This window comes from Saccopteryx bilineata, chromosome 9 (genome assembly GCF_036850765.1).
Source record: "Saccopteryx bilineata isolate mSacBil1 chromosome 9, mSacBil1_pri_phased_curated, whole genome shotgun sequence".
Classification (NCBI taxonomy): Eukaryota; Metazoa; Chordata; class Mammalia; order Chiroptera; family Emballonuridae; genus Saccopteryx; species Saccopteryx bilineata.
Genome location: NC_089498.1, coordinates 13,080,617 through 13,106,400, shown reverse-complemented (window position 1 = coordinate 13,106,400; position 25,784 = coordinate 13,080,617). Strand labels below are relative to the sequence as shown.

At 38.8% G+C, this 25,784-nt stretch overlaps 1 protein-coding gene across 1 annotated transcript in view; it reads left to right on the top strand.

The window, feature by feature from the left end:
- CDH8 (cadherin 8) overlaps positions 1-25,784 on the top strand; it is a 371,407-nt gene that overhangs the window by 273,274 nt on the left and 72,349 nt on the right. Inside the window, exon 9 of the mRNA XM_066243293.1 lies at positions 21,724-21,845. Within this exon, the coding sequence (XP_066099390.1) occupies positions 21,724-21,845 (122 nt within the window). The remainder of the gene's footprint in view (positions 1-21,723; positions 21,846-25,784) is intronic.

Genomic DNA, 25,784 nt, shown 5'->3' with positions numbered 1-25,784 from the left:
ATACCCCCCAGGAACAGCAGTTGGTTGTGTACTTTAAAGTTAATAACCCAAGCCTAATTCTTTGTTAAAACCTAGAGTCATTTTATCTTACATTATCTCAGTTTGGTTGAGAAAAAGATGTCGCTCAATTCCCTTTGAATTGTCGCTCACTGCACTCAAACAGTTGAAAAAATATATTAATCTTAGCCTTACTTACATTCTAGTCCAGAGTTCTTAACACTACCCTGTTTTTACGCAGTTCCCATATAAAACAACTTTTTCTCTTATTCACTACGTTAATGCATTCTGCCCACTTGGACCTTTAGTCTATCAAAATGGCTTAGAACATGATTGGACAGTCTTTTTTACCTTAGAAACAGAAGTATATGTCTCCTTGATGCCAATGTTTTACTTATTTATTTTTTTAATCTGGCAGATGGCTTTTTTTGTTTATTTGTTTTGCGTGTGTTTGTTTTCTAATGGAGAGAAGGTGAATGGGTATCTATGGCAAATTATTTCACCATGGATATGCTTCTGGAGGAAAACACTTTCTGCTCATGTATGGCTTTGTAACCCCACATCTGTGGTGTCTGTACCAAGTTAAAATTTAAGGCAAATATGCTATAACTGCAAGGGATTGCGATGTGCTTGGGAATGAGTCATACATGAATTTCAAACCTGCGTGGCATCCGTATTTTTAAAGTTTTTGACTCCAGGGAAGTGAGATAGTTTCTGTCTATACCTTTGTTTTGCCATCTGTATAATGGGTATTAAGACTAACAGTAATAAACAGTAGCATGTATCATTTTTAACTTCCTTTTCCTCTTCCCTTCCTTTGCCTTTGTTTTCCCTATTGTTCTCATTGTTATTCATGTGATGAAATGATTTGTTGAATTGCCTTAATACATTAGGCAATTAATTATTTTTAATGTCAAGCAAATTTCCAACAATTTCCTGAGAAGAAATTATAATGAAGGTTTGTGGGCAAGAAATTAAGTTACAATATTTATTTTATTCTCATGTAGTTCTGGAAAATGATCTGGATAGATGATATTTGAAATTACAAAATTCTAAATTACTCTAGTGCGTTTCATTAGAAATAAGTATGGATGTTGGGATAAGAAACTACACAGTGAAACTCACTAGCAGAGGGTATTTTTGGGAGGATGGGAGCTAAAGGGTTTCCCGCAGAGGATTCTGGGAGCTATATCATCACTAAATGTTAAGATTTTAGTGGGACTGCCTGACTGGTGGTGGCGCAGTGGATAGAGCATGACTTGGTGTGCTAAGGTCCTAGGTTTGGAACCCTGAAATCGTTGGCTTGAGCATAGTCATATCCAGCTTGAGTTCAGGTCACCAGCTTGAGCCACAGGGTCACCTGCTTGAGCGTGGGATCATTGACATGGCCCTGTGGTTACTGGTTTGAGCCCAGTGGCCTCTGGCTTGAAGCCCAGGGTCCCTGGCTTGAGCAAGGGGTCACTGGCTCAGCTGTAGCCACTCAGTCAAGGCATATATGAGAAAGCAATCAATGAACAACTAAAGTGACACAACTATAAGTTTATGCTTCTCATCTCTCTCTCTTCCTCTCTTTCTCAAAAAAAGAAAAAAGACTTCAGTGGAGGAGAAATTCTGAAGAGTTATATACTTAATCAGACTCACCTGATTACAGGGAAAATAGTAATTCATGGTGCTGTGAATGCATGACCTATAATTTCAATGTAGGAACCAGATGAGGAGGAGAAGTATTATAACAACTCCTAATTTTGTTTCACTGACTCAACTCTGACTTAGCCCATTGAAATTTGGTAATTAAACATTAGTCAAAATAAGAAGCAATGCCTGTTTTAACTTAATGATTACAGTATATATGAAAGCCTACCCCAAGTCCACCATCTGTGAATTCACTTGCCCTACCCCCACCTTGCTGGAAGACTCATGACCTTGGGAGACTGACTGGGTTTTCTCTTGAGCGGCTGAGTTAGAAAGCGATTAAGAAAAAAAACCAGCCCTGGCCGGTTGACTCAGCGGTAGAGCGTCGGCCTGGAGTGCGGGGGACCCGGGTTCAATTCCCGGCCAGGGCACATAGGAGAAGCGCCCATTTGCTTCTCCACCCCCCCCTCCTTCCTCTCTGTCTCTCTCTTCCCCTCCCGCAGCCAAGGCTCCATTGGAGCAAAGATGGCCCGGGCGCTGGGGATGGCTCCTTGGCCTCTGCCCCAGGCGCTAGAGTGGCTCTGGTCGTGGCAGAGCGACGCCCCGGAGGGGCAGAGCAGGAGGGCATGCTGGGTGGATCCCAGTCGGGCACATGCGGGAGTCTGTCTGACTGTCTCTCCCCATTTCCAGCTTCAGAAAAATACAAAAAAAAAGAAAAAAAAAAAGAAAAGAAAAAAACCAAAAATAAAAAGTTCATAGAGAGCACTTTCTTATAGTGAGCAAAAATGTTTAAGCAAGTCTGCCTCTCTTTCTTACCTTTTGTAAGAAAATACAAAGTTCCTTGAAAAAACAAGAAGTGTTTCTACGGCACGGTTTCAGTGCCCTGGAGTGGCGGCTGAGGAGAAAACGGGGTTCGTAGCCCTGGGCAGGAGGCAGCGGGACCTCGGGGGGCATTGGGTCGGAAAGGAGGTCACCTGAAAGTCTGCAACAAGCTACAACACGGGGCAAAAGCAACCTCTTGTGAGTTCTTTTTAAATCCTGCAATGTGCTGGCATTTTCATGTATGATTCTGTTCAGTCCTCTTAGTAACTCCTTCAGATAGATATGAGCTTGACTTTAGGGAGTCCTACTCTGTGCCAGGTACTGATCCATGTGCTGAATACAACGGTGAACCAAAAATGATCTCCAATTCTTATGTAGGTGGATTTTGCATTCTACGAATGACAACTGGGGTTGGCCAAACCGTAATACCCCCTTGCCAGCTGGCTTGAGGTCTACATTTCTACTGCTGGAGCAGATGCAAGGGCAGGCTCTTCCTTTCCAGAGTCAAAGCTTTATGGAGAATGTATAAAAATACAGCAAGCATTAATGCCATCGTCCAAATCCTCACAAGACCCCTGGGGTAGATCCTTAAAGGAAGAAGGGATTTTCTCACTATGGTTCTTATACTGAGCCTGCTCAAAGCTCTGGAGTTGTGTTGTGTTGTGTTGTTTGTTTGTTTGTTTTCTAATAACAATTTCTGGGCTCAAAACCAGACCCATTGAGTCAAATTTTACTTACACTCTGCTATTCACAAAAATTCAAGAAAACTGTCTAAGTTTTTATGGTAGCAATTTCAGAGGAAATTAATTTATTATTCTGCCCTCAGTCAATATTGTAGGTTGAATAACTGGAACTCAATAAACTCACTTGTTCCCTTTGTAAAAGGGAATTAGAAAATGATATGCTTCCCCCTCAGATAGAGTATGCCTCCTCATCACATCAGTTTACAGGTGTGCAGAACGTGTTTGACCTTTGAAAGCCATCACTGTGACCTGCCCTCATTGCCAACAGACCTCATTTGAGAGTTAGGACGCTGTCTAGAGATCACCAAGAACATGGAGTTGGTCTTATTCCATTTCCATATTGGGGACAAAGGCTAAGATTTTAAAAAAGAGAATTGAAAGTTGAAATAAAAGAAAAATAGGGGAAGGAGTTCCACACACCTGTGACTTGCCTCTGCCATCCTGTACCTGTCATCTGTGTGCATGAGAGAGAGGAAGTTGGGTGGTGACATGACACTCACCTTCCAACACCTCTCTTCCACGTGTTCTGGTTTTATTGGTGTCCATTAGTTTCATCTACAACCAAGAGTCCGCAGCCCTAACCCTCTGTATGTGTGAATAGGACAGAATGTAGTTTGTTTGGTGGGCTTTGCTCTTTGGTATCTCCTGTCTGAGGGGAAGGTCTGGCACCCAGGAAGAACAAGGCTAATATTTGTTGATTGAATGGAAGTTGGAACAGTGACTTTTAAAGTTGTAATGATCGGGTGTTAAGGTTTATGGGAGAGAATGCTCATAGTACTTGATCCATATGGTTGTATAAAAGTGAGAGGACGGGCCTGAAGTAAGTGTTGAGTAAACAGCAAATATTTGTTTTAGATAACTATGATGATGATGAATTCTGATGTGGCCAGCATGAACTTTTGCTGGTTAAGAGTTTGGTTTCCAAGTAGCTTCTCACTATCTACTTAATTGTACTGAGTAAGACTCATATAAAAAAAATCCTCAGAGCTTGGACCCCAATCCTACAATTTTTTGATATCACGCAGTGGAGCACAGAAAAAAGCCAACTAATGGGGTTTATCCCCCACTGACTGATCCCAGTACTGTGATGGAGAAAAATCGACATCAAAATGATGGATGTTTTAAGGGCGATGTGCCAGTATGTGGGGATAAACTAGGTTAATTCTTACTTTGTTCAAAGATGTATCCCAGTCGTGCCAGACCATGTCAGGAAGGGAATCACCACTAACAAATGGATTATATGCAAAAGCTCAAATACAGGTGCCAACCTCAGATCTCAGCATCTCAGCTTTTTCTGTTATGATGTGTTAAAGGAAAATCACTTTTCACTTTCATCTTTGACTTTTTTTTTAATGAAAGTAACGTCTTTCTGGTAGCATACAGGGCTTTTTTCCATCTCAATAAGTTTAGTAAACAAACAAACAAGAAACCTTCAGCAGTTTTTCTTTTTCACCATTTTTTTTGCAATTGTTTCCTAGCAACATTGAGGATTCCAGGATTGGCCCACATTCTCTCACTTCCTCCTGAGGTTTGGAAATAATCTTGGCACTTTGTGTCTTTATGAGAATCTCTGTTGTTCTACATTGCAGATTTGCCTGATAGACTTACTAGGTCCAGAAAGAGTTTATTAACCTTCATTCAATACGGCGAGGTATTTTGGGTTTTATGCAGCTAGCAACTAATTTTTACCTATATAAAGAGACAAACTTAGACATTCTGAACTGCATAGTGCCACTGTTAATTTTTTAAAGATTTTACTTTTTGATTTTAGAAAGAGCAGAGGTGGGGGGAGCGGGAAATATCAACTCATAGTTACTTGTTGCATGGGCCTTGACCCAGCAAGCCGGGGGTTTCGAACCAGCGACCTCAGCATTCCAGGTTGACACTCTACCCACTACACCATCCCAGGTCAGGCCACCGTGCCATTATTATTATTATTATTATTATTATTTATATTTTTCCGAAGCTGGAAACAAGGAGAGACAGTCAGACAGACTCCCGCATGCGCCCGACCGGGATCCACCCAGCACGCCCACCAGGGGGCGACACTCTGCCCACCACGGGGCGATGCTCTGCCCTTCAGGGGTGTCGCTCTGTTGCGACCAGAGCCACTCTAGCGCCTGGGGCAGAGGCTAAGGAGCCATCCCCAGTGCCCAGGGCCATCTTTGCTCCAATGGAGCCTCGCTGCGGGAGGGGAAGAGAGAGACAGAGAGGAAGGAGAGGGGGAGGGGTGGAGAAGCAGATGGGCGCTTCTCCTGTGTGCCCTGGCTGGGAATCGAACCTGAGACCCCTTGCACGCCAGGCCGACGCTCTACCACTGAGCCAACCGGCCAGGGCCCACTGTGCCATTATTAACAGGCGCTCTGCTTTGCCTCTTCAGACACAATTATTAAAAAGTACATAGTGCTTCCTGTTATAGGTTTGTATATTTCACCCAGTGTATCTTATATATCTTCTTTATGATTTAGTGAAAGAATACATGATTTTCTCAGTTTACCTTTCTAATATACATTGATAGAGGGTTGTGTGGACACAGATACAGTTGGCAGAAGTAGTGACATATACATGTAACTATGTATAGCTATGTTTACATTCTCATACATTCAAGACATCTAATATTAACTTCTGGGAGTAAGTCCACCTCATCCATTTTCTTATCCAGTCCTTGACCTTGAGGTGGCGGATTGTGGTGCCGTCACTCCAACCACCTCTGCTAACCATATATCTGGAATCATGTATTTGTTTTTTAATTTAATATTGTGGTGCATTGTCATAATACATGCAGAATTTATTGTGGCCAAAGCAGCATAGATGGAGAAAAAGCTGTCTCGGGAGATCTGTCTGGCTCTGCGGTCAGAGCACTGACTAAAGATAACACAATCTTAATTACCATACATGAATTATTCTGGGCTCTGACTCATGGAGGGTCAGGGTCATTTTAAAGTAATATTTTGTCCAGTGGTTCAACAAATATGGGGTGATTTACAGTTTAATTTTCTTGGGGAAATAACAAGTTACACCACCGTGTGATGGGGGAACAATTAGATATTTTTCTTATGTCTATGATGGTAGCTCATGTCTCACTAACTCTCCCACTGGGAATAACTAGAAAATTAGGAGGAAAATAAAACAGGGTTTGCAGGCAGCCGGACTTAAGAAGACAAGATACCAGAGAAAGAAAACAAATCGAGGCGCCTCCTAACTATAGCACTGTTTCTCCCCGTCGGAGCTTTTACCTGATGGAACTTGCAGAAAGCAAGCAGGAATCAATGACCCGGGCTGGATGCTGGTTTCATGAGACTGTGGACACCAAGCAGTACTTCAGGGCTACCAAGGAGTCCCGGTAGTGAGAGACCACGCCTACCGTCCGGAGCTGACTGCAGAGACTCTAGCAGCACGTTCCGGTGGCTTTTCCCCATGACGCACTTACCAATTCTTAAAATGTGCAGGAGTAAGAGGATTTGAAACCTCTGAGACAACATGTGCTAAGAGGCTAAAAAAGTGAAACAAATATTTTAGAAATTTAACAGCTAGGATAGGCTCGAGAAGTAAAGGAAAACCAGAAATTACATCAGCCCTTATGAATTCTAGAATTCGGTCTTGAGAGTATCAAGGTGATCCATCTACGATTATCTTTCTATGAGGAGATGCTCAAACCCCACGTGAAGGGAACAATATATTTTCATATCTAATTTCCGAAATTGAAGTCCAGATAAAGGAAGGGTATAAAAATGGGCATAAAGAATCAGTGCATTGTAAGGGTTCTCACATTGCACATAAAATGTTGCAACATATCTTAAGGTATATTCTAGTATGGCAAGGACATATATATACATACGATATTTAAGGTTGCTACTAAAATACTGTTAATGTAAGATGATATAACTAATAGGTCAATGGGGAAAATAGAATAATTAAAACATATTAATCCAAACAAAAAGATAGAGGTAAAAATAAGAAATTACTGATGAAGAAATTTTAAAGATACAATGAGAAATTAAATCCCTGACATATAACCATGCACTCTTAAATGTATGTAAACTACATACTACAGTTAATACACAATAATTGTCAGACTGGGAATAGCCCACCCATTTTCAAATCATGTTTCTTATCAAAGATAAATCTGAAATATAAGAACAGATAAGGACTGAAAAAATTGAAAAAGATCTATGAAAATTTAAGCCAAGGGAAAGCATTTCAGCTGTAGATGAAGGAGAAAAAAAATATTACAAAAAGGAAAAATTTTATAATGGTAAATGATTAAGCAAGAAGATATAAAATTCCTAAATGTGCATTTCCCTAAGAATATGCCAAGTTCATAAACAGTGGACAGAAGCAAAGGGAGAAACAGACGAGTCAATATTTGTGGATAAAGATTTTAACTGATAATTTTCTACTACCCAACACTAGACAAACAAAACTAGTAAGGATATTAAGTGTTTAAATATCATGATTAGTAATCTTATGTAATTGAAATATAAAAACTGCAGCACTCAAAAAATTTTTAAAAATCAATCTTATCACACACAATACAAACATTTACCCAAAATGGTCAAAACAGGGCCATAAGCAATTTTCTACACGTGCAGATTACACTTTCTTTACATAGTTGAGTGAAATTAGAAATAAATAGCAAAAAAAAAGAAAAAGAAATTATTCCTGAGTATTGGAAGTTAAATCATAAGCTTACTTCTAAATGGCTCATGAAATGCAGAATAAAAATCACCCAGGGAATTAACACATTTTAAAGTGAATGATAAAATAATGACACGATACCACTTGTGGGGCAGAGCTGACACAGTGGCTAGAGGGAAATTAGGCATAAATGTCTATCATAGAAAAGAAAAAAACAATGCAAAAAATCACTAACCTAATCATCCATTTCGAAAAGACTGAAAACAAACAGAAAACTAAAAACTAGTAGAGAGGTGAAGATAAATATATGATAGTATATGCTAAAATTTAAAAACACATACAGTAGTGAAATTCAGCAAAGCTAAAAACTATTTCCTGACCAGGCACTGGAACAGTAAGTAGAGCATCGGACTGGAATGCAGAGGACCCAGGTTCAAAACCCCGAGATTGCCGGCTTGAGCACGGGCTCATCTGGTGTGAGTGTGGGCATATCAGCTTGAGTGCGGGATCTCTGGCTTGAGTATGGATAGACACGACCCCATGGCTGCTGGGTTGAGCCCAAAGGTCGCTGGCCTGAAGCCTAAGGTCTCTAACTTGAGCCCAACGTTGCTGGTTTGAGCAAGTGGTCACTCGCTCTGCTGTAGCCCGCTGGTCAAGGCACATACGAGAAAGCAATCAATGAACAACTAAGACCCCACAATGAAGAATTGATGCTTCTCATCTCTCTCCCTTCCTGTCTGTCTGTCCCTATCTGTTCCTCTCTCTGTCTCACTCTTTCTGTTTCTGTCACACACAAAAAGCTAAAGGCTATTTATTTACAAAGATGACTCAAATTGATAAATTCTTGCAAGAAAAAACAGAAGAGGTACACGCTATCAAATCAGCAATGGTGAAGGAAACATCATTACAGATTTGATAGAGGTTAAAAAGATAATAATTGGATATTACTGACATACTGCCCATAAGGTTTAAAATAGATGTGAACTAGGCTAAGTTGAAAGGTGCAATCTCTTTAAACTGACATAAAGAAAAAAAAGAAAAATATCTCCATCACTTTCTGTATCAAATGAATTAAATCCATAATTACTAACTCTTAACACATAAATTGCCACACCCAAATGAACCTGACACAACTTCATCAGAGAAGTAGAAGAGGGAGCATTTCTATCTTATATCAGGGAGCCTGCGTCATCTTCATGCTAAAACCTGACAAGAACATCACAAGAAAGGAGAATTAACAGCCTGTTTCACACTCTCTTAGGTAGAATATTAGCAAATCAAAACCACTAATACAGAAACATTATATATTGGGTATAATATTGTACCCAGGGAATATGAAGACAGATTATAACCCTTGAAAATCTATTAGTAGAAATTAAAATATTAAGAGAAAAACACATAAGACCAAGCTCAACAGGTGCGCCAAATGTTATGTTCTCATCTCTTGTTGATAAAAGAGGGAAAAAGCTCTTTGCATGCTAGAAATAGACAAGAACTTAATCTGATAAAAGGTAGCTGTAAAAAACCATAGCAGATATCAGACCTAATAGTAAAATATTGAAAGCTTTCTCACGGAGATTGGAAATGAGATAAGGTTGTCTACTATTGCTACTTTTATTCAATTATACTGACGGTTTCAGCCAACACTATCAGATACAAGTAAGAAATAAAAGTATAAATATTGGAAAGGGAGAAATAAAGCTGTCACTATTCACTGAAATGATTCAATACCTAAATATGAAAGAAAACTAGCTTTAAACTTATAAATAATAAGTGAAGCTTGTATGATTGTTATCATTACCATAAAAGAATCAGATTTTTAGTTTCTAGCAAGTCCCAGAAGATAAATACACTTTATACTACTAAAGTGACTTCAATTAGCAGTAACAAAATCTAAAGAATGATGTACAAAGGCTCTAAACAGAAAACTACAAAACATTGTTGAAATAAAAGAAGATCTATATGAGTAATTGAAGTATATATAAAATTTACTATTTGGAGAATTAGATTTATCTGTAGATTCTTTGCAATATCCATCAGAATTCCAACAACTGTGTGTGTGTGTTGGTGTATGTGCTCGTACACACAATTTGGCAAATAATATTAAAATGTGCACATTAGGTCCTGGCGGGTTGGCTGAGTGGTAGAGCGTCGGCCCAGCATGTGGAAGTCCCAGGTGCAATCGTTGACCAGAACACACAGGAGAAGCGCTCATCTGCTTCTTCACCCCTCCCCCTCTCCTTCTTCTCTGTCTCTCTCTTCCCCTCCCACAGCTAAGGCTCCATTGGAACAAAGTTGGCCTGGGCACTGATGACGGCTCCAATGGCCTCTGTCTCAGGCACTAAGATGGCTCTGGTTGCAACAGAGCAATGGCCCAGATAGGCATCGCCCCTTAGTGAGCATGCCTGGTGGATCCTGGGTAAGGAACATGCAGGAGTCTTTTTCTCTGCCTCCCTGCTTCTCACTTCAGAAGAATACAAAAAAAAAAAAAAATGTGCACATTAATTCAATCATTATAATGTTCTGCAGAAGACACACTAGTATAGTGTTAAGAAAAAGAGTAGAGAGATAAACTTGAAGGACATGATGATTCTGGTTATGCCAGATATCATGATCTGGGTGGTGGTTACACAGAGGTGATAACTTTATAAAGATACACTAAAATAAAACCTTAAGATTGAATGCAATTTATTGTTTGCATGGCTTACTTCCCCTACAGAAGTTGACCTCATACAAAAAATTTTAAGGGAGTCACTCCAAGAGTTGTTAAAAAAAAAATGATGATTATATTTCTAAATATAAATTCACTAACAGAAAAATTCCACGGTAATAAAATCATCAACCCTTTCTTTTGACATTTAGTATTGTATTGCATTGTTTGGGAAGTGATATGTATTTAAATTATGGTATTTCAAAATTATAATTTACCAGTGGTATGCTAAAGAGAGTCTGTGAGAAATAAACAAGTTTGTTTTTTTAAATATTTTTTACGTCTTAGTCAGACTTATGCTGGGTTCCTACATCAGATTTACCACTTCTGGGCTTTGCGTGAATATGGGCAGGCTGACTAGAGTCCATATAATTGGTATTTTTTAGGCTTATTGGATATTTACAAAATGATACTTTTTTACTATCTATTATGGTGTGTATCACATCTAAATTGAGTTCAGTCCTTGCATACTCTGAAATCATATTCCCATTTGAGAACAAAAGTCTTCATAGTAATCCAGTAAACTTCAAAGAGATAGTCTATAACAGATCATTCAGTACATGCTGGGTAGTTTACAATATTAATTTTCTTCTGCAGTAACATGCATATGCATTGAGGGTGCAATTGTTATTGTGAGCTGATATTGAATGAGCATTTAAACTGAATATTAAATAAACCTATGCACCAATTCCTCTTGAAAGTATGAGTCCCCATAATTAGGATTCTGTTATGTAAGGGGTTTAAGTTGAATTGCATTATACAAATAATCTCCAGAAATTTATTTCCAGTAATCATGAATCCTATTAGAAATAATTAAGGGGAAGAAACCTGAGGACTTCGTAATAGAAACATAATGCTATTTGTTGGCAGAATTAGAGATTTTGCAAAGAAGACGTGGATTACCAATAGGGACATAGGGAATAATAAACTCACTATAGAGTTTTATTTTCTTAGCTCTCAGTGTGGACAAAGAGATGTATAAGCAAATTATAAACATGCCTTCAGGGCTCTAAAAGGAGGGCACCGGTATTTTTGAGTCACAAATTCAGCAGAAGCAGCGCACAGTGGAATGGTGAGACACACTTCTAGAAAACAAACAGAAGTCCCTGTGTGCGTGTACACATACACACGACAGCACAGCAACACAAAGGAAGAACCGAGAACACAAAAACATTGTAAGCAGAATTAAAGAATTAAAAGTAGACAGTATTGCATAGCATGTTAATAGAAAATGTAGTCTTTCCATTCTCATTAATGCTCACTTTTCATATATAAGTTGTCTTTATATGTATATATGTAGTGATATGTTGATTTTATTTAGAACATAACTGTTACACTTTTTACATTTAATAGAAAGAGTATCTAAGAGGTTCATCAAGTCAGTTCTCACCTTAATGGGACCAAAGTTTTTTCCTTTGGGATCAAAATTACACAACATAAATGTGTTTTCTAGGCCCTGAACTCTTGTGAGTTGAGAGAGGATACTGAGGGTTCACTGTAGACACATAAGAAAGAGGTGCAGTAGACACCTTGTGGAGCACTTCGGCGGGGTTCCGCTATTTCCTGGTTCTCTTAAGATGAATGTAACAAGTTTGGAAGTATTTGAAAGTGGTGTGGTCGGATAGCCTGCTTTTTCGCTGTCAGTATGATAAAAAAACAACAGGTCTGTGAGGACTTAACCAAAGTCACCATTTAAGAGTCCTTTCTTCCACCGAGTTTAAGGAATTTTCAAATAGGTGCAAGTTTCCAATATATTCAGTGAGACGAAGCATGGTTCCCCCTTTCCTGAGAGAACTGCTCCGTGGTCCATAGAAAAGTGAAGACGGGTAATAAGCTTTGCTCATGGGACACCCAAAGCCATAATGGGATTGAAGTCGTCATTTTGTTCTCAGCCACTGTGTCAATATGACTGAGATTTTAGGGAGTAAAATAACTCACAGTATAGTTCATCGTCTGGCTCACTGGAATTTTCACAATCCTATGGTAGCCAAAAATTATTAAAATTCTGTGGTTCCATCTATGCACCCTAGAAAGCAGAAGTTTCTTGGTGGTTTTTGAGGGTGTTGAAGGACCCGGGCCAATACGGGTGTCACAAGAGTGAAAGGGCCAAGCATACACAATACTGTAAAGAGAAAATCCGGTGAAAAATACTCCCGGGGGCATTCTGCCCCAGCAGGTGCCCAAGAGTGACTCTGTTCTGAGTGGTCTGAGTGCTGATGACCTAAGAATTGCTAACCGATCACGAGAGATTTCAAAATTACCAAACCATGTAGGGGAAACGTACCTCAAAAAGTTTTCTCTTCAGTCAGCAGAGAGCCTAAATAAGTCCACCGCTAAAACGATTTTTCCATGATGTTTCACACTCCCACCCGCTTTATTTTAAATGTCTGAAATTGCTATCTTTTCTATCATTTATTCAGTTCACACCTTCCTACTTTATAAATGTCCGCTGGACCTCCAGGCCGCATTCCCCCGTTAACTGTAATTGACTGCCCATGGCTTCCACCCTTTTGCTTAGAGAAGGCCCCGGGAATTATTTATTGAGCCTCACCAGTATATCTAAATTTGTGAAATCATTTTTTTTTTCTATCTGTTGTAGTCTGAGAAAGAGAGAATGTTTATTCTGATCAATGCCTTTGAAAACAGTAGCTCATGGAAACCGGTTAGAAGCAAATCCCCGAGTAACTTAGATTTGGCGGTGTTCCATTACCTTTGATTATAAAAGGGCAAAATTAATGGGCAGTTCATGAGGCTCTGTGACAGAGAGGTGACAGGAAGTCACGATGATTCAAATGGCAGAAGTCAAGGAGTTGTTTCTGTGAGGTGGCGAGGCAGCCTTCGTTTCCATTGTCTGACTTGTGTGGCCCACTGAAACGGGCTGTTCCTTCCAGACCACTGTGTCTCATCTCTGCTGCTTAGAAAATGAATCTTTAATGAATGCTAATCAAGTTTCTAATTATAATATCTTTATATTTAATGTTTGTGTATCAGATGAAAGGCAAACATTTTGGGGCTAGTCACAAAGGACATGAATAATTTTCTTAGAAACTTAATTAATTAGCTTTATTGCTCTATAATATCTTTAAAATTTGAGCTGCCATCATTTCATTAATTTTGATAAAAGAGAATTTTCAGCATTTAAATATGACACGTGTTGAAAATCATGATAAGTTGCAATAATTTTAATCATGCTTGTTCATTTAATAGAACAATAACACATTTTGGAGAGATTTGGTGGATGTGGGGCACTAGTTTCTTCTTCTTTTTTTTTTTTTTAACACTTTCAATAAATACACATAGTGGATTTCCAGGACACTCATATACTTAGGAAAGACAAATAAACCAAACCATAACTTTTCTGGCCAATCGGCATGATTGCTACAGGTTTTAAATTGTACATTTCAAGCACTACTTCACTGGCTCACCAATGAGCACTTGAGATAGCTCATACTATTAGCGTATAACAGAAAACTCTTCTTGATTTGTCCTCAACTCTCCTCCTGCGGTCACGAACACCCACTTCTCTGGATGCTCCTACCATTGGGGCTACTGGTTATTTTGGTAATAACGTGGTCTCTGGGCTCCTGGGCCTTTTAACATGCAGCTGACCTTATCTGAAAGCTGTATCTACCTTTCTTTACCCATGGTATCTGTACCCATTACTTAAAGCGAATTCAGAGGCCGTCTCCTCTTGTGATTACAGGAAAATGCCTGTCCGTCGTCCGTTCCTCCACAGCATTTTGAGAGGAGGAAGACATAGGGCAGGTGACAGTGCAAACAAACCATTATGATGTGGTATTTTCTTGAGTGCTGTAGATTCCTTAATTACAGGAGCTTCACCATAATAACTGGGAATACAGTGTATTGAAAAAAATAGAGGAATGATTAAAGAACAAATGAATGAATGACAAAACCCTCAGAGGAAATCACGAGGTATTTAACCTCCTTGAGCTTATATCTCATAAAATTTGAAAAAAAAAAAAGAATTCGCCCTGGCCGGTTGGCTCAGTGGTAGAGCGTCGGCCTGGCGTGCAGGGGACCCGGGTTTGATTCCCGGCCAGGGCACATAGGAGAAGCGCCCATTTGCTTCTCCATCCCCACCCCCTCCTTCCTCTCTGTGTCTCTCTTCCCCTCCTGCAGCCAAGGCTCCATTGGAGCAAAGATGGCCCGGGCGCTGGGGATGGCTCCTTGGCCTCTGCCCCAGGCGCTAGAGTGGCTCTGGTCGCAATTGAGCGACGCCCCGGAGGGGCAGAGCATCACCCCGTGGTGGGCAGAGTGTCGCCCCTGGTGGGCGTGCTGGGTGGATCCCGGTCGGGCGCATGCAGGAGTCTGTCTGACTGTCTCTCCCCGTTTCCAGCTTCAGAAAAATACAAAAAAAAAAAAAAAAAAGAATTCAAGGAAGGAATTTATTCCTTAAATTAAATAATTAAATTAACTGTCCATACCTTTGTTTTCTAGGACGAGAGCAGGTTAGTGATAGTATTATTCTGTTCAGTCACAAATAACTTTTGGGAAGAAGTGATATAGTAGGTTGAAGAGGGTGGTCTTAAAACACATGTTCAGGTCCTAACCCCAGGAACCTTTGGAAAAATGTTGGAAAAGAGTACTTGCAGATGTAACTAAATTAAGATTCTTAAATCGAGATCATTCTAGAGTGCCTGGCAGGCCCTGTGTCTAGTAACAAGTGGTTTTAGAAAAGTCGACCCAGGAAGAGGAAGAGAAAACCTTGAGACCATCATGGAAGAGACTGGAGTTAGCGGCTCCAGCTGAGGAATATCTTGGCATCTCCTCGCTGTGTCTTTCTGGTTCTCTGTGGTCACCAGCTGGAGAGACAGTCTGAGCCTAAATCTCCAGGGCATCTAGCAGATCGAGCAGTCTTCTCCCATTTGCCTTTCACTACAACCTCCCTTATCTTGTAATCATCAGTGGGCTTGAACTTTTCCACATTCCTTCGCAAATGAAGTTAGTTTCTTTACTAGAAGCTCAGAGCTCTCTGTTCTTTGCTTCTCCAGCCCATTTCCACACCAAACCTGAGCCAAGGCTCTGGAACGTCTTTCTAAGTGACTCTTCTGCGTTAGAAGCTGGGTGTTCTGTGGAGGGGGAGGGGGATCCTCAAGCCTCCTGGCTCCTGGCTCCTCTCTCAGCAGGAATCCTCCCGGATGAGCCATGGCAAGGATGACCAGGGCCCTGGGATTCTCAGCGACACCTTGCCCCATTAATGAGTAGGAACTTGGTGGAGGAAGGCAGCCCCCACCTGCAGTTGTTCAAAACTTAGCTTCAGCAATGGGTCTCTAGGCAGGAAAGAAATGGTATCATCCCGTCTCTCCTGGGTAGATAGCCCTCGATTAACAGCTTGGGAGAGTGGGAGCCCTGTTTCTGGAGTCTCTTTCCCGTCTTGCTGAGCTGTGAGGGTGGATGGAGTGAGTGGGTCTTGGTTTCAATACTACAGACTCTCTTCTAATGTTCTTTGTTTTTCTTCTTCTGTATGCCCTTAGGACCTTTCCCATGGACTTTAATTTAAAAAAAATAATAATTTGTACCGTTTTTTCTGGGATCTGTGGAGCTCCTCATGCTATTATGCCACAATTCTTAAAAAAAAAAAAAAGATATAGAAAGAAATTATATGGTAAAAAGCTTAGATGTTGCTTGGGCTGAATCTTAAATGGTACCAAAGAATCCCACAATCAGAAAGAGGAGGGGTTATATTATGGTTAGCCTGGGAAACTGCCCAGTATAACCACTGAGGCTACAGAAATTCTGATCATCTCAACATACTCCACCAGCCTGCGACTTTTTAGCATTACGGTGGGCAGTGTTGTTCTCTTCCTTGTGATTATTTCTTACTACTGCAGAAGAACATAGACTACTGAATTAAAAGGGATCACTTAGAAATCTATTCAATACAACTACATAAGAAGATGTTAATTTAGTCAATTTAGGATATTAAATACATGCAAATAAATACAGTGAATTAAGGGTAAACATAAGATACACAATGTATGTTATGAGAGAATTTATGGCTGTCAGAAGTGGATTTTAAGTTTGGTTCTGAGATTTTAAGACCAAACCAAAGAAGAAAATAGAGTCATTTAAAGAAAGCCCATTATGCATTATATATATTTAAACAAATCATTAACTTGTAGAGTTGTTGAGACAGATGAAATATCAGAATTGGAAGAGCACCCTCTGTCATTCATGATCTTCTCACAGTATTAAGTGATAGCTCCCAATCCCACATTACATCTAACCAAAAAGTCAGATGGTATTATTATAGGAATCTGGGCCCCTGGACAGTTACATACCATCTTGTCCCAGATACTACATATGAGAGAACGTTTACTACTTTAGTGTTGAAAGTTATTCCAATAAAAAATTTTACAAAGCTTGTTCACCTTCTATGCTTGAATCTTACTACCCGCTGGTCACTGAAATCTAAGAGACAAATGCAATTTATTGCAATGATGAGGTTAAGAAAAAAGAAGAGAAGAAATTAAGAACATGGGCCTTGGCATAATTAATTATCTTTTTGCCAAAGTAATGAAAATAAAATCTATGCATGTATGTTTCTGTGTGTGTGTGTGTATGTATGTATGCGTGCACACGCACACTGACATGTGGCATGAGAGAAAGGGATAAGAATATCATATCTGGCAGACTTGACCAGTCAACCATTGTCAGCGAGTCTGACTCGGTAAAATTAGCATTTTCTTCACTTCTCGAGGAGGTAAATCATTCTAAGGAATATGAGAGCTTTTCCTTATATTTGCAGTTTTCTAAGACTATGTGCCTATTATTCCCTGTCTATTATGTATATATAATTGATTAAGTCTGTATTGGCCATTGGCTGTTTATTAATTGAATGGTTAGAGAAATCGAAGACAAAGATACATAGTGACAGAAGGCCTTTGCTATTATTTATACACACAAGAGATGGTCTAGGATGGGGAGTGGAAAGAGTGGCTATTTTATAAATAAATAACTAATAGTTCTTAGAGTTGATATACATATTATTACAAAATAAATTATTTCATGGGAAGGACTGTACTTGAGTAAAATAGTACTGTGAGCAAAAATATCGATGTTAAATTGTGCAGTCACTCAGGGAGACTGGCACATCATTAGTGTGATGCTGAGAATTTTGGTGGTGGTACAACACTGTTGATATATCCACCTTGGTTTTGACATTTAGACACAAATGTCAAATAGCTATCAAACTTAAGATAAATATTTTTAATAAGTGAATAGACATTCTTGAGGAAATGGCTGTGATTAGTTGCCTTACAAACAAACAAACAATACAAATTTTAGTTTAGACTTCCTCAATATTCTACTCTGAAAAATGGTCATGTGTGGAAGGCCAAAACTTCATCCTGGAGTTGATTTTTATTTTATTTTTATTTTTTATTTATTCATTTTAGAGAGGAGAGGGAGAGACAGACAGAGAGAGAGAGAGAGAGAGAGAGAGAGAAGGGGGGGGGAAGCTGGAAGCATCAACTCCCATATGTGCCTTGGGTTCAGGCAAGCCCAGGGTTTCGAACCAGCGACCTCAGCATTTCCAGGTTGACACTTTATCCACTGCGCCACCACAGATCAGGCCTGGAGTTGATTTTTAACTGAGTAATCTTGGTAAAGGCATGCAATCCTTTGCATGTCAGTCTCCATCCTAGATTTGGGATTCACATCATCTCCGCCCTCGCTCCTTAGTGAGAACTGAATGAGGTATGACTATGTGAAATATCTCGTGCTGCGTGTAGTAAACTCTCATTATGCATGGGGCTGGTGATGTTGATGATTACGGAAAGCAAAGGCTAAAATGCCCTTGACTGTATGCCCAATACTGCCAGAGCACTTTTCATTTTTTCTCATACAATATTTATCAACATTCTGTAAATAACATGACACATTCTTGAGTTTTAATTTCCTCGGGAAACAAATGAGCTCAGAGACATTGTTCAGGGTCATGTGGGCAGTAAGAGGCAAGGATGGAGCTCTAAACATTTTTTACTGCAGACACTTGTATTTAACTTTTACTCTTCAGCTCCTGGTCAGACTAGAAAGGAGATATAAATCTTTAAGTATATCATCATACCTTATTTTAAATATATTATGTCTTATTTATCTATATTAATCAATGAGATAAAGCATGAAATATAAGTTTCTTATCTGAGGGTCATATACTATAATTAAAATATTTTTTTCTCTTCCATTAAAAGTTGTGAGCTTCATGCTTCCTTTTTGAATGAAGAATGAACTAATTCATTAGACATAAGGTAGTAAAAGAGAAAGGATATCTCAGGTGACACATTTAAGGCCATTGGCTTGATTTTTAGGGCAGTGATTCTCAAAGTGTGTGCCAGGTTGCACTGGTGTGCCCTATGGTATTCCAGAGAAATATGTGCCTGTTGGGGACCAAAAAACCAACAGGGTTTTTGGAGTTTAGGTTTTTGGGGATAGAAGTGTGGGGAATTGGCTGTAAGCTGACAGTCTACCCAATCCCCCACCTCACTTGCCTGATTAGGTTGCAAAAGGTTGTTAAACTGTGATGCTGGATTGTTTATACTACCCCCCATGTTCCCCAGAAAGACTGGAGGCAAGTTTCTTCTATCCTTTGTTTGGTGTAAAGTTAAGATGATATGTATGGTGGGGGTTTTCTGCACTTGGTAAAAATCTTGGATTGCCTTGGAAACATGATAAAAGATCTAATTGATTTGCTAATGGCCCACTTTGCTCTATAAATAAAGTAAGATGCAGTTTTTGGGTGCACTTTGTTCTTGCCAGCAGCAATTACAGGGCCTTCCTGACCCCGTATTTCCTTAATTCCATGTATTTTCTTCCATTCCCACTTGGGATCTGGAATTACTAGCTGTGCTGGTTTGCAGCATGTACCCAGATATAAAATTAAATATAGTTACTCTATTATACCATTTCATTACAGAAATACCACTCTTTTTGTTAACACATCATTATTATATTTATTATTAACACATCATTATATTATTTTTAGATAAATACACCCAAATAAAATGGATAGATTTCTCAAAAAGAAGCGTGATTTTGAAGAATCCGATTCTGGAAGTGAGCAAAAGTTAAGTGTAAATAAAATAGGACTTGAAGGCTGATAGGCAGAATTTAATTTATAGCATTTTCCATCATTTAACACTGAACAATACGATTGGATTAGAAACCCATTCATGGAAGCTTCAAGTGATTTTGGTTTAACATTAACAGAAGAAGAAGAACTGGCAGCTATACCCACTGATCTTGGATTGATGATTAAACATAAGGAATTGTCTCTTGGAGTCTTTTGGATTTCTATAAAAGAAGAATATGTGGCAATATCTTAAAAAGCTTTGAACATTTTACTACAATTTTCAACATCTTATTTATGGAATTAGGATTTTCTGCCCTCAACACAATTAAGAGTAAAAAGAGAGGAATTCTTCAATGTATTGATGAGAAAATGAGAGTTGGCCTTTCAAATATATGCCCAAACATTGAAGAAATCGCTAGGACACATCAGGCTCATGTTTCTCATAAACACAAGAATGAAAAACCTTAACACACTCACGCTGGGACCTGCTGAATTTACTAAATCTTACTAAGAATGTATCTATATATATGAAAAGATAACTTTTTTGTTTTTTTTAATTTTTAACCCCTCTTCTTTATGAATTCTAAAAAGCATAACTCAAGAAACGTAACATAAAAATGTTTTGTAATGTCAGAATAAATTTAATTTTGTTGTATTTATTTTATTTAATTACCATAAAAGCACACATGGACTTTATATTTTTTCTTTAATATTTGACTTAATTCTAATAACATATTTCTCAGAAATTTGTATATAGTGTGCCTACAATTATTTGTAGGATTTAAAATGTGCCCCGACTTCAAAAAGTTTGAGAACCACTGTCTTAGGGAAGTGAGGTTCTGTTCCATTACTGAGATGGTTGGAATTCCACAGGATAATACTCATTTTCCTCAGTTAATCAAACTAGAACACTGGAGAGCTGCCATAGTAGTTAACCAAATTTAAATCTTGTAGCATTGCCAGTGGGTTAACCAAGTATAAATTTGTAACAGGGCTCTGATCATTTGGTGTGTGTTTCTGAAATACCTATGTATTTAACAAAAAAAAAAAGAGAGAGAGAGAGTATTTGAAGGTTTTAGAGATCTGAATTTAATCAGCTATCAAAAAGATTTGACATATCAAATGCAAATCTATTTCTTCACATTCAAAAATCAAATGCTCACCCCATCTTGGCTTGCTTGAAAATATTTGGTACCACAGAAACACAAGTAAATAATTGGTCACCTCCATTGTCTTCTGTGTCATTTACAAGAGATCAAAAGAGCGTAGAGTCAGAGTCAAACTATTGTATTTATTACAAATGAAAAATCATCATATGGCCCAAGTCAGCAATGTATTAATGGACCAGATTTGTGTGTGTGTGTGTGTTGTATGTGTGTGTGTAACAACTTTTTAAATTTAAGGACTTGAGGATTAAGGATTATGTATTAAATTTTCTGCTATTGGAATTGACCTGGAGAGATTAGAAGATTATCTGTTTACACTGATGAAAATCTTTATGAAAATGACAATATTAAAATGACTTGGGCTTATTTTATCCCCCAAAATCCCTAAGCCAGTTTTTAATAAAAAATAAAATTCCTGAAATACGTGAGTGCCCTATCTTTATGATTATTTATTTTATTGTCGGTAAGGACACCCTCTTAACAACTGACTTGGTCCTGTCCTTATGCTGGGCTTTTGACACTCCTCTCTAATAGACAGATGGTCAAACAAGTGGCAGCACAAGTCTACCCAAGATAAACACAGAGAGAAATCTTTGTTGCATGCAGCATTTTTTTTTCTTTTGTATAATGGGCTTTATCAATAAAATAAAGCTTTCTTCATCAGGGAAAACTTTAAATTATTCAGAGATGGTCTTTATCAGGCTGAACTCTAGCCAATGGTGTTTGGAATAATAATTTCTTCCTTTTTAAAGCACTTGCTATATTTTTTTTTCCTCACTGAGTGGTCAGATTTTATAACCACCATGTTGAAAACACCCTAATTAGGGGAAGTTGAAACAGACACACATGCTTTCAAGAAGAAAGTTGAGTTGCACGTGACAATGAAATACCCTCAATGCTGATGTTATTTTTTCCTTCCCATAGGGAACCACAGTCAGATATCACGAGTACCTGTTGCTATTAAAGTCCTGGATGTCAATGACAACGCCCCTGAATTCGCATCCGAATATGAGGCATTTTTATGTGAAAATGGAAAACCCGGCCAAGTAAATATCTCCATGTTGTTAATGCTGATATGTTTGTATACCACTGTCTCATATTTTGATTAACCTGCGTTAGAGTGTGCACTTGCCTTATTTACATTCTGCAACGTCCCAGGCAGGAAACATCCCGATGGAAACAGAGAGGGAGTAGTTTTCTTTCTGAGATGTTAATTCTCTCTCCTTATGACCAGATTGGCTCTGGAAGTGGAACAACCTGCTGTGCTGTGAACCCAGAGCCAAAGAACTACCTTAAAATATCTCGGGATGTGGATGCTAGCAGGGGAGGTGGCAGAGTGTCGGGGCCAAGAACATACCCTTCCACGACAGGAAGCAGGGGAAGAGCTCTGGGGAGGGCATGCTCGTTTCACACCACACATAGGAATAACACATATTAGTTGAACCCAGGACCATCAGTTGTAGGAAGTGAATTCTGAAACCTGTAAAAAACTAGATAATTTAGCTAAATGTAAGATGAACATGTGTTAGATGTGCAACTATATAGCATTTGGTTATTGTGTATTGATGGAATTTTTTTTACCTGTTTCATATAGCATAAATAGAAGCAATGAAGGGAGAGAGAGAGGGATGGAGGAAAGAAAGGAAAGAAAGAAGGGAGGGAGGGAGGGAGGGAGGGAGGGAGGGAGGGAGGGAGGGAGGGAGGAAGAAAGGGCTGGAAGAAGAGAGTTAGTTATAAGCAAGAATGAGACAAAAATGAAACCTGCTATTCTCTGAATGTCAAAATGGAAATAGTCAATGTAAAGTTCTAAAAAACACAAATGTAATAGCTTTATTTGAACAAGGTGCCAAAGTACTGTATGTTTAAGAAATTTATCATTTTTCAACTTCCTAATTTATTTCTGGATGGTGACATTTTAATTTAAATAAACAGCAGCTGACAGCATGACACTGGAGTTGTTAATCCAACTATTCTTGTGCCTCACGTGGGTGTTAGAAATTAAACGTACTATTTGCCAAGCAGTTTACCTGACAAGAGTCAGATTTTCTTCCATCAAAAGAGAGGAATAGCACTGTGGCTCTATGCTTCATTGCGAAAGATCGATGTGCCACCATCTTGTAAAACAGTGGACGTTCCCCCCCTGGATACTCAGATAGGAATATCTGAGGCATTGACATGGTTTCCACCTACCAATGTAACACACACACACAGAGCAGAGCTAAAATTGTAATAATATGCTGATTCATTTTACCTAGACATCATAAATGTTGTTATCATCAAAACCTGGACCTTTCCCAGCGAGAGACTCTTTTCTTAGTAATATTCTAACATTAGTTCAAATGTTTCTTAATTTCATCATGAGAAATTACCGTCTTGCACATGTGTGAGCATTTTTATCTGTGATCCTTCAAAAATGGAGTGTGTTTATTTATACAGGGTGACGCCAATGTAGGTTTCTCGTTGTTCATACAGAAAATAATTCAATAAGTAATGAATAATTCTACAAGAATAAACTGTTTCGTGTACTCACAACAGCCAGCCTACTTTTGCCCTACCCTACATATGCAATGCATGCCCTATGAGTATATATAGAGTAGTACATATCATTTAGCTACAGCGGTGGATTGAATTGGCAAAAGTTTGATCAAAATATACAAACTGGATGCAGGTCAGTTTCAAGGATGTGTTGGTGTGATCCAGATTGTTGCTGGGGTAAGGTAGCCAATCACAGGCCTGTAAACCAGCCGCTTTCAATCACGCAGAATCTGTCAAGTTCATTAGCATTTAAGTAAAACTCCATTGTTCATGCACAACTCATCTTGTAAGTTTAGAGTCAATGACATTGACATTTCAAAAATTCAACATTGGCTTCACTTGTGATATTGACATGCATGCCTTTGGAAGTCCAGGAACCTGGAGTTTTACCTGATGGATTTTAACTGTTTCCAAGATTTTAATGATTCCTCAGCAGTTCTCATCTTCAGGAGAAAAAAAAAATCACATTGTTCCATCACCTTTCCTATGCAAGATCAAAATAAAAAAGACAAGTTGATTCTTTGTTCTCTGATTTTTGCAAATCAAAGTGACTCTTGTGAGAAAAGTTTCTGCTGTTTGTGTGTGTACTGCACTAGTTTTTCCTCAAATGAATTTGTGTGTGCAGGTTTGCTAAGGGTTCATTCTGATGTGAAGAGATGAGCTCTTTGGCTGTTCAGCATAATTTTTAGACATATGACTGCCTGGTTCATACACATGCAGTTATTTATTCAACTTCTGAATTCCCTGACTTCTTTTTGTTAGTCACCACTCATATTGGATTCATTATGTCACCCCCAGGTCACTTTTAATGGCTTGAGTATCTCATTTTTATATTTAATGTTATCCAAAAATTACTTTTGTTACTTTGTTATCTTTGTTACTTACGCTAGTGTTCACTTACGTCAGTCAACATAGAAAACATTTTAATCACCTGAAACCCTACAGACAAACCACTGAGATGCTTTGAAATTAGAATGTTCATTCTCAAATGCTCACACGCTCATGAAAAATGTCAAAAACTGAGTCAGCACCAGGTTCATAGTCACTCAGTATTTTTCAACAATTGATGTCTGCTTTACCATAGCCTCAGAGTGAGGGGTACAGGGGACTTTGGAATCTGGTTTGCCTGGAAGGTGTGGATTTGAGGCTAAATTCAGAAGCGGTCAGCTTCCTGGGAGATAGCACCACTGGAGGTTATTAGCAATAATCAAGGGCAAGCCATTAAGATCCCCAGACTAAAAACTTCTGGACCAAGAGCCTCAAAAAGTACATCTCACAAAATTGAAACCTATGTCAGTGTGTACATTAGATAATTTTATTGTGCTTGACTCTTTCCTACGATGGATGGATGGAAGGAAGGAAGGAAGGAAGGAAGGAAGGAAGGAAGGAAGGAAGGAAGGAAGGAAGGAAGGAAGGAGGAAGGAAGGAAACCAGTTTCTTCTTCTCTAAGTATAGATTTCCAGTTCATGTTATATCTCTGCTAAAATTGGCAGGTGTTCACATTGAAAATAGAATTGCAAATCGTATCAGCCCCTACCACCCTCTCATGATTCTGAATGGAAAGATGACTTTCTCTTGAATTTGTTCCTTTAAGAACACTCATGATACAGAGAAACAGTTCACATTCCATATTGTACAGCATCAACGTGAATTCCTTCTGGTTAGAATCCTCTTTAAGTATTCCTTCCATTACTTAACTTAAATGGCAATATGGCATTTTCTGATTATCAGTGACATCTATTTTCAAAAAATTCCAATGGTTATAGGAATTTACGAAAGTCAGAAGATAGAAGATGCTGTATATCTTTAGTCTCTGATTCAATGATAGTATGATAGAGTTGTCTACAGATTACTTGGTCCTCAGCTAACAGGAAGTATAAAAAAAAATGCTCTCCACTTAATTTGAAATCTCTAATGGCCAAGGCAGGAATGAGAGTATGGACTGAGAACTTCAAAGGTAGAAAGCAAAATATATGAGTGATAGTTCCTGTGTCTAATAGAGGGACAGGCTTTTGTCAGTCAGTAAAGAGTAATTGAACACTAACTATATACCAGGACTTGGCGTGGTCCTGGGTGTTTAGAGGCAAACGATGCCATCCATATCAGTCTTTTCCCCTCCCCGAGTTTTCTCTCCAGCAAACACATAATAAAATTGGAAGTGATAGAATTGCAAGAAAATATCTTGAATCCTCTTGGCAGAAAGGATACTGAAGGGATAAAAGAAATGAAGCTATCTCAATGAAAAGACCTCTTAAGATAGTACCTCAAAGGACAGAAAACATCTATCAAGTATTGAAATGGAATCAGCTTGGAATAATCCTAATTCTGTCTAAAGAAAATGATAATCCAGCTGAACTGGTGGAGGAACCAGCAACAGATGTGGAGAAATCATCATTTTTCTATATTATGCCTGATAACACCACACCTGGAACCAACCATGGAAAAGAAAC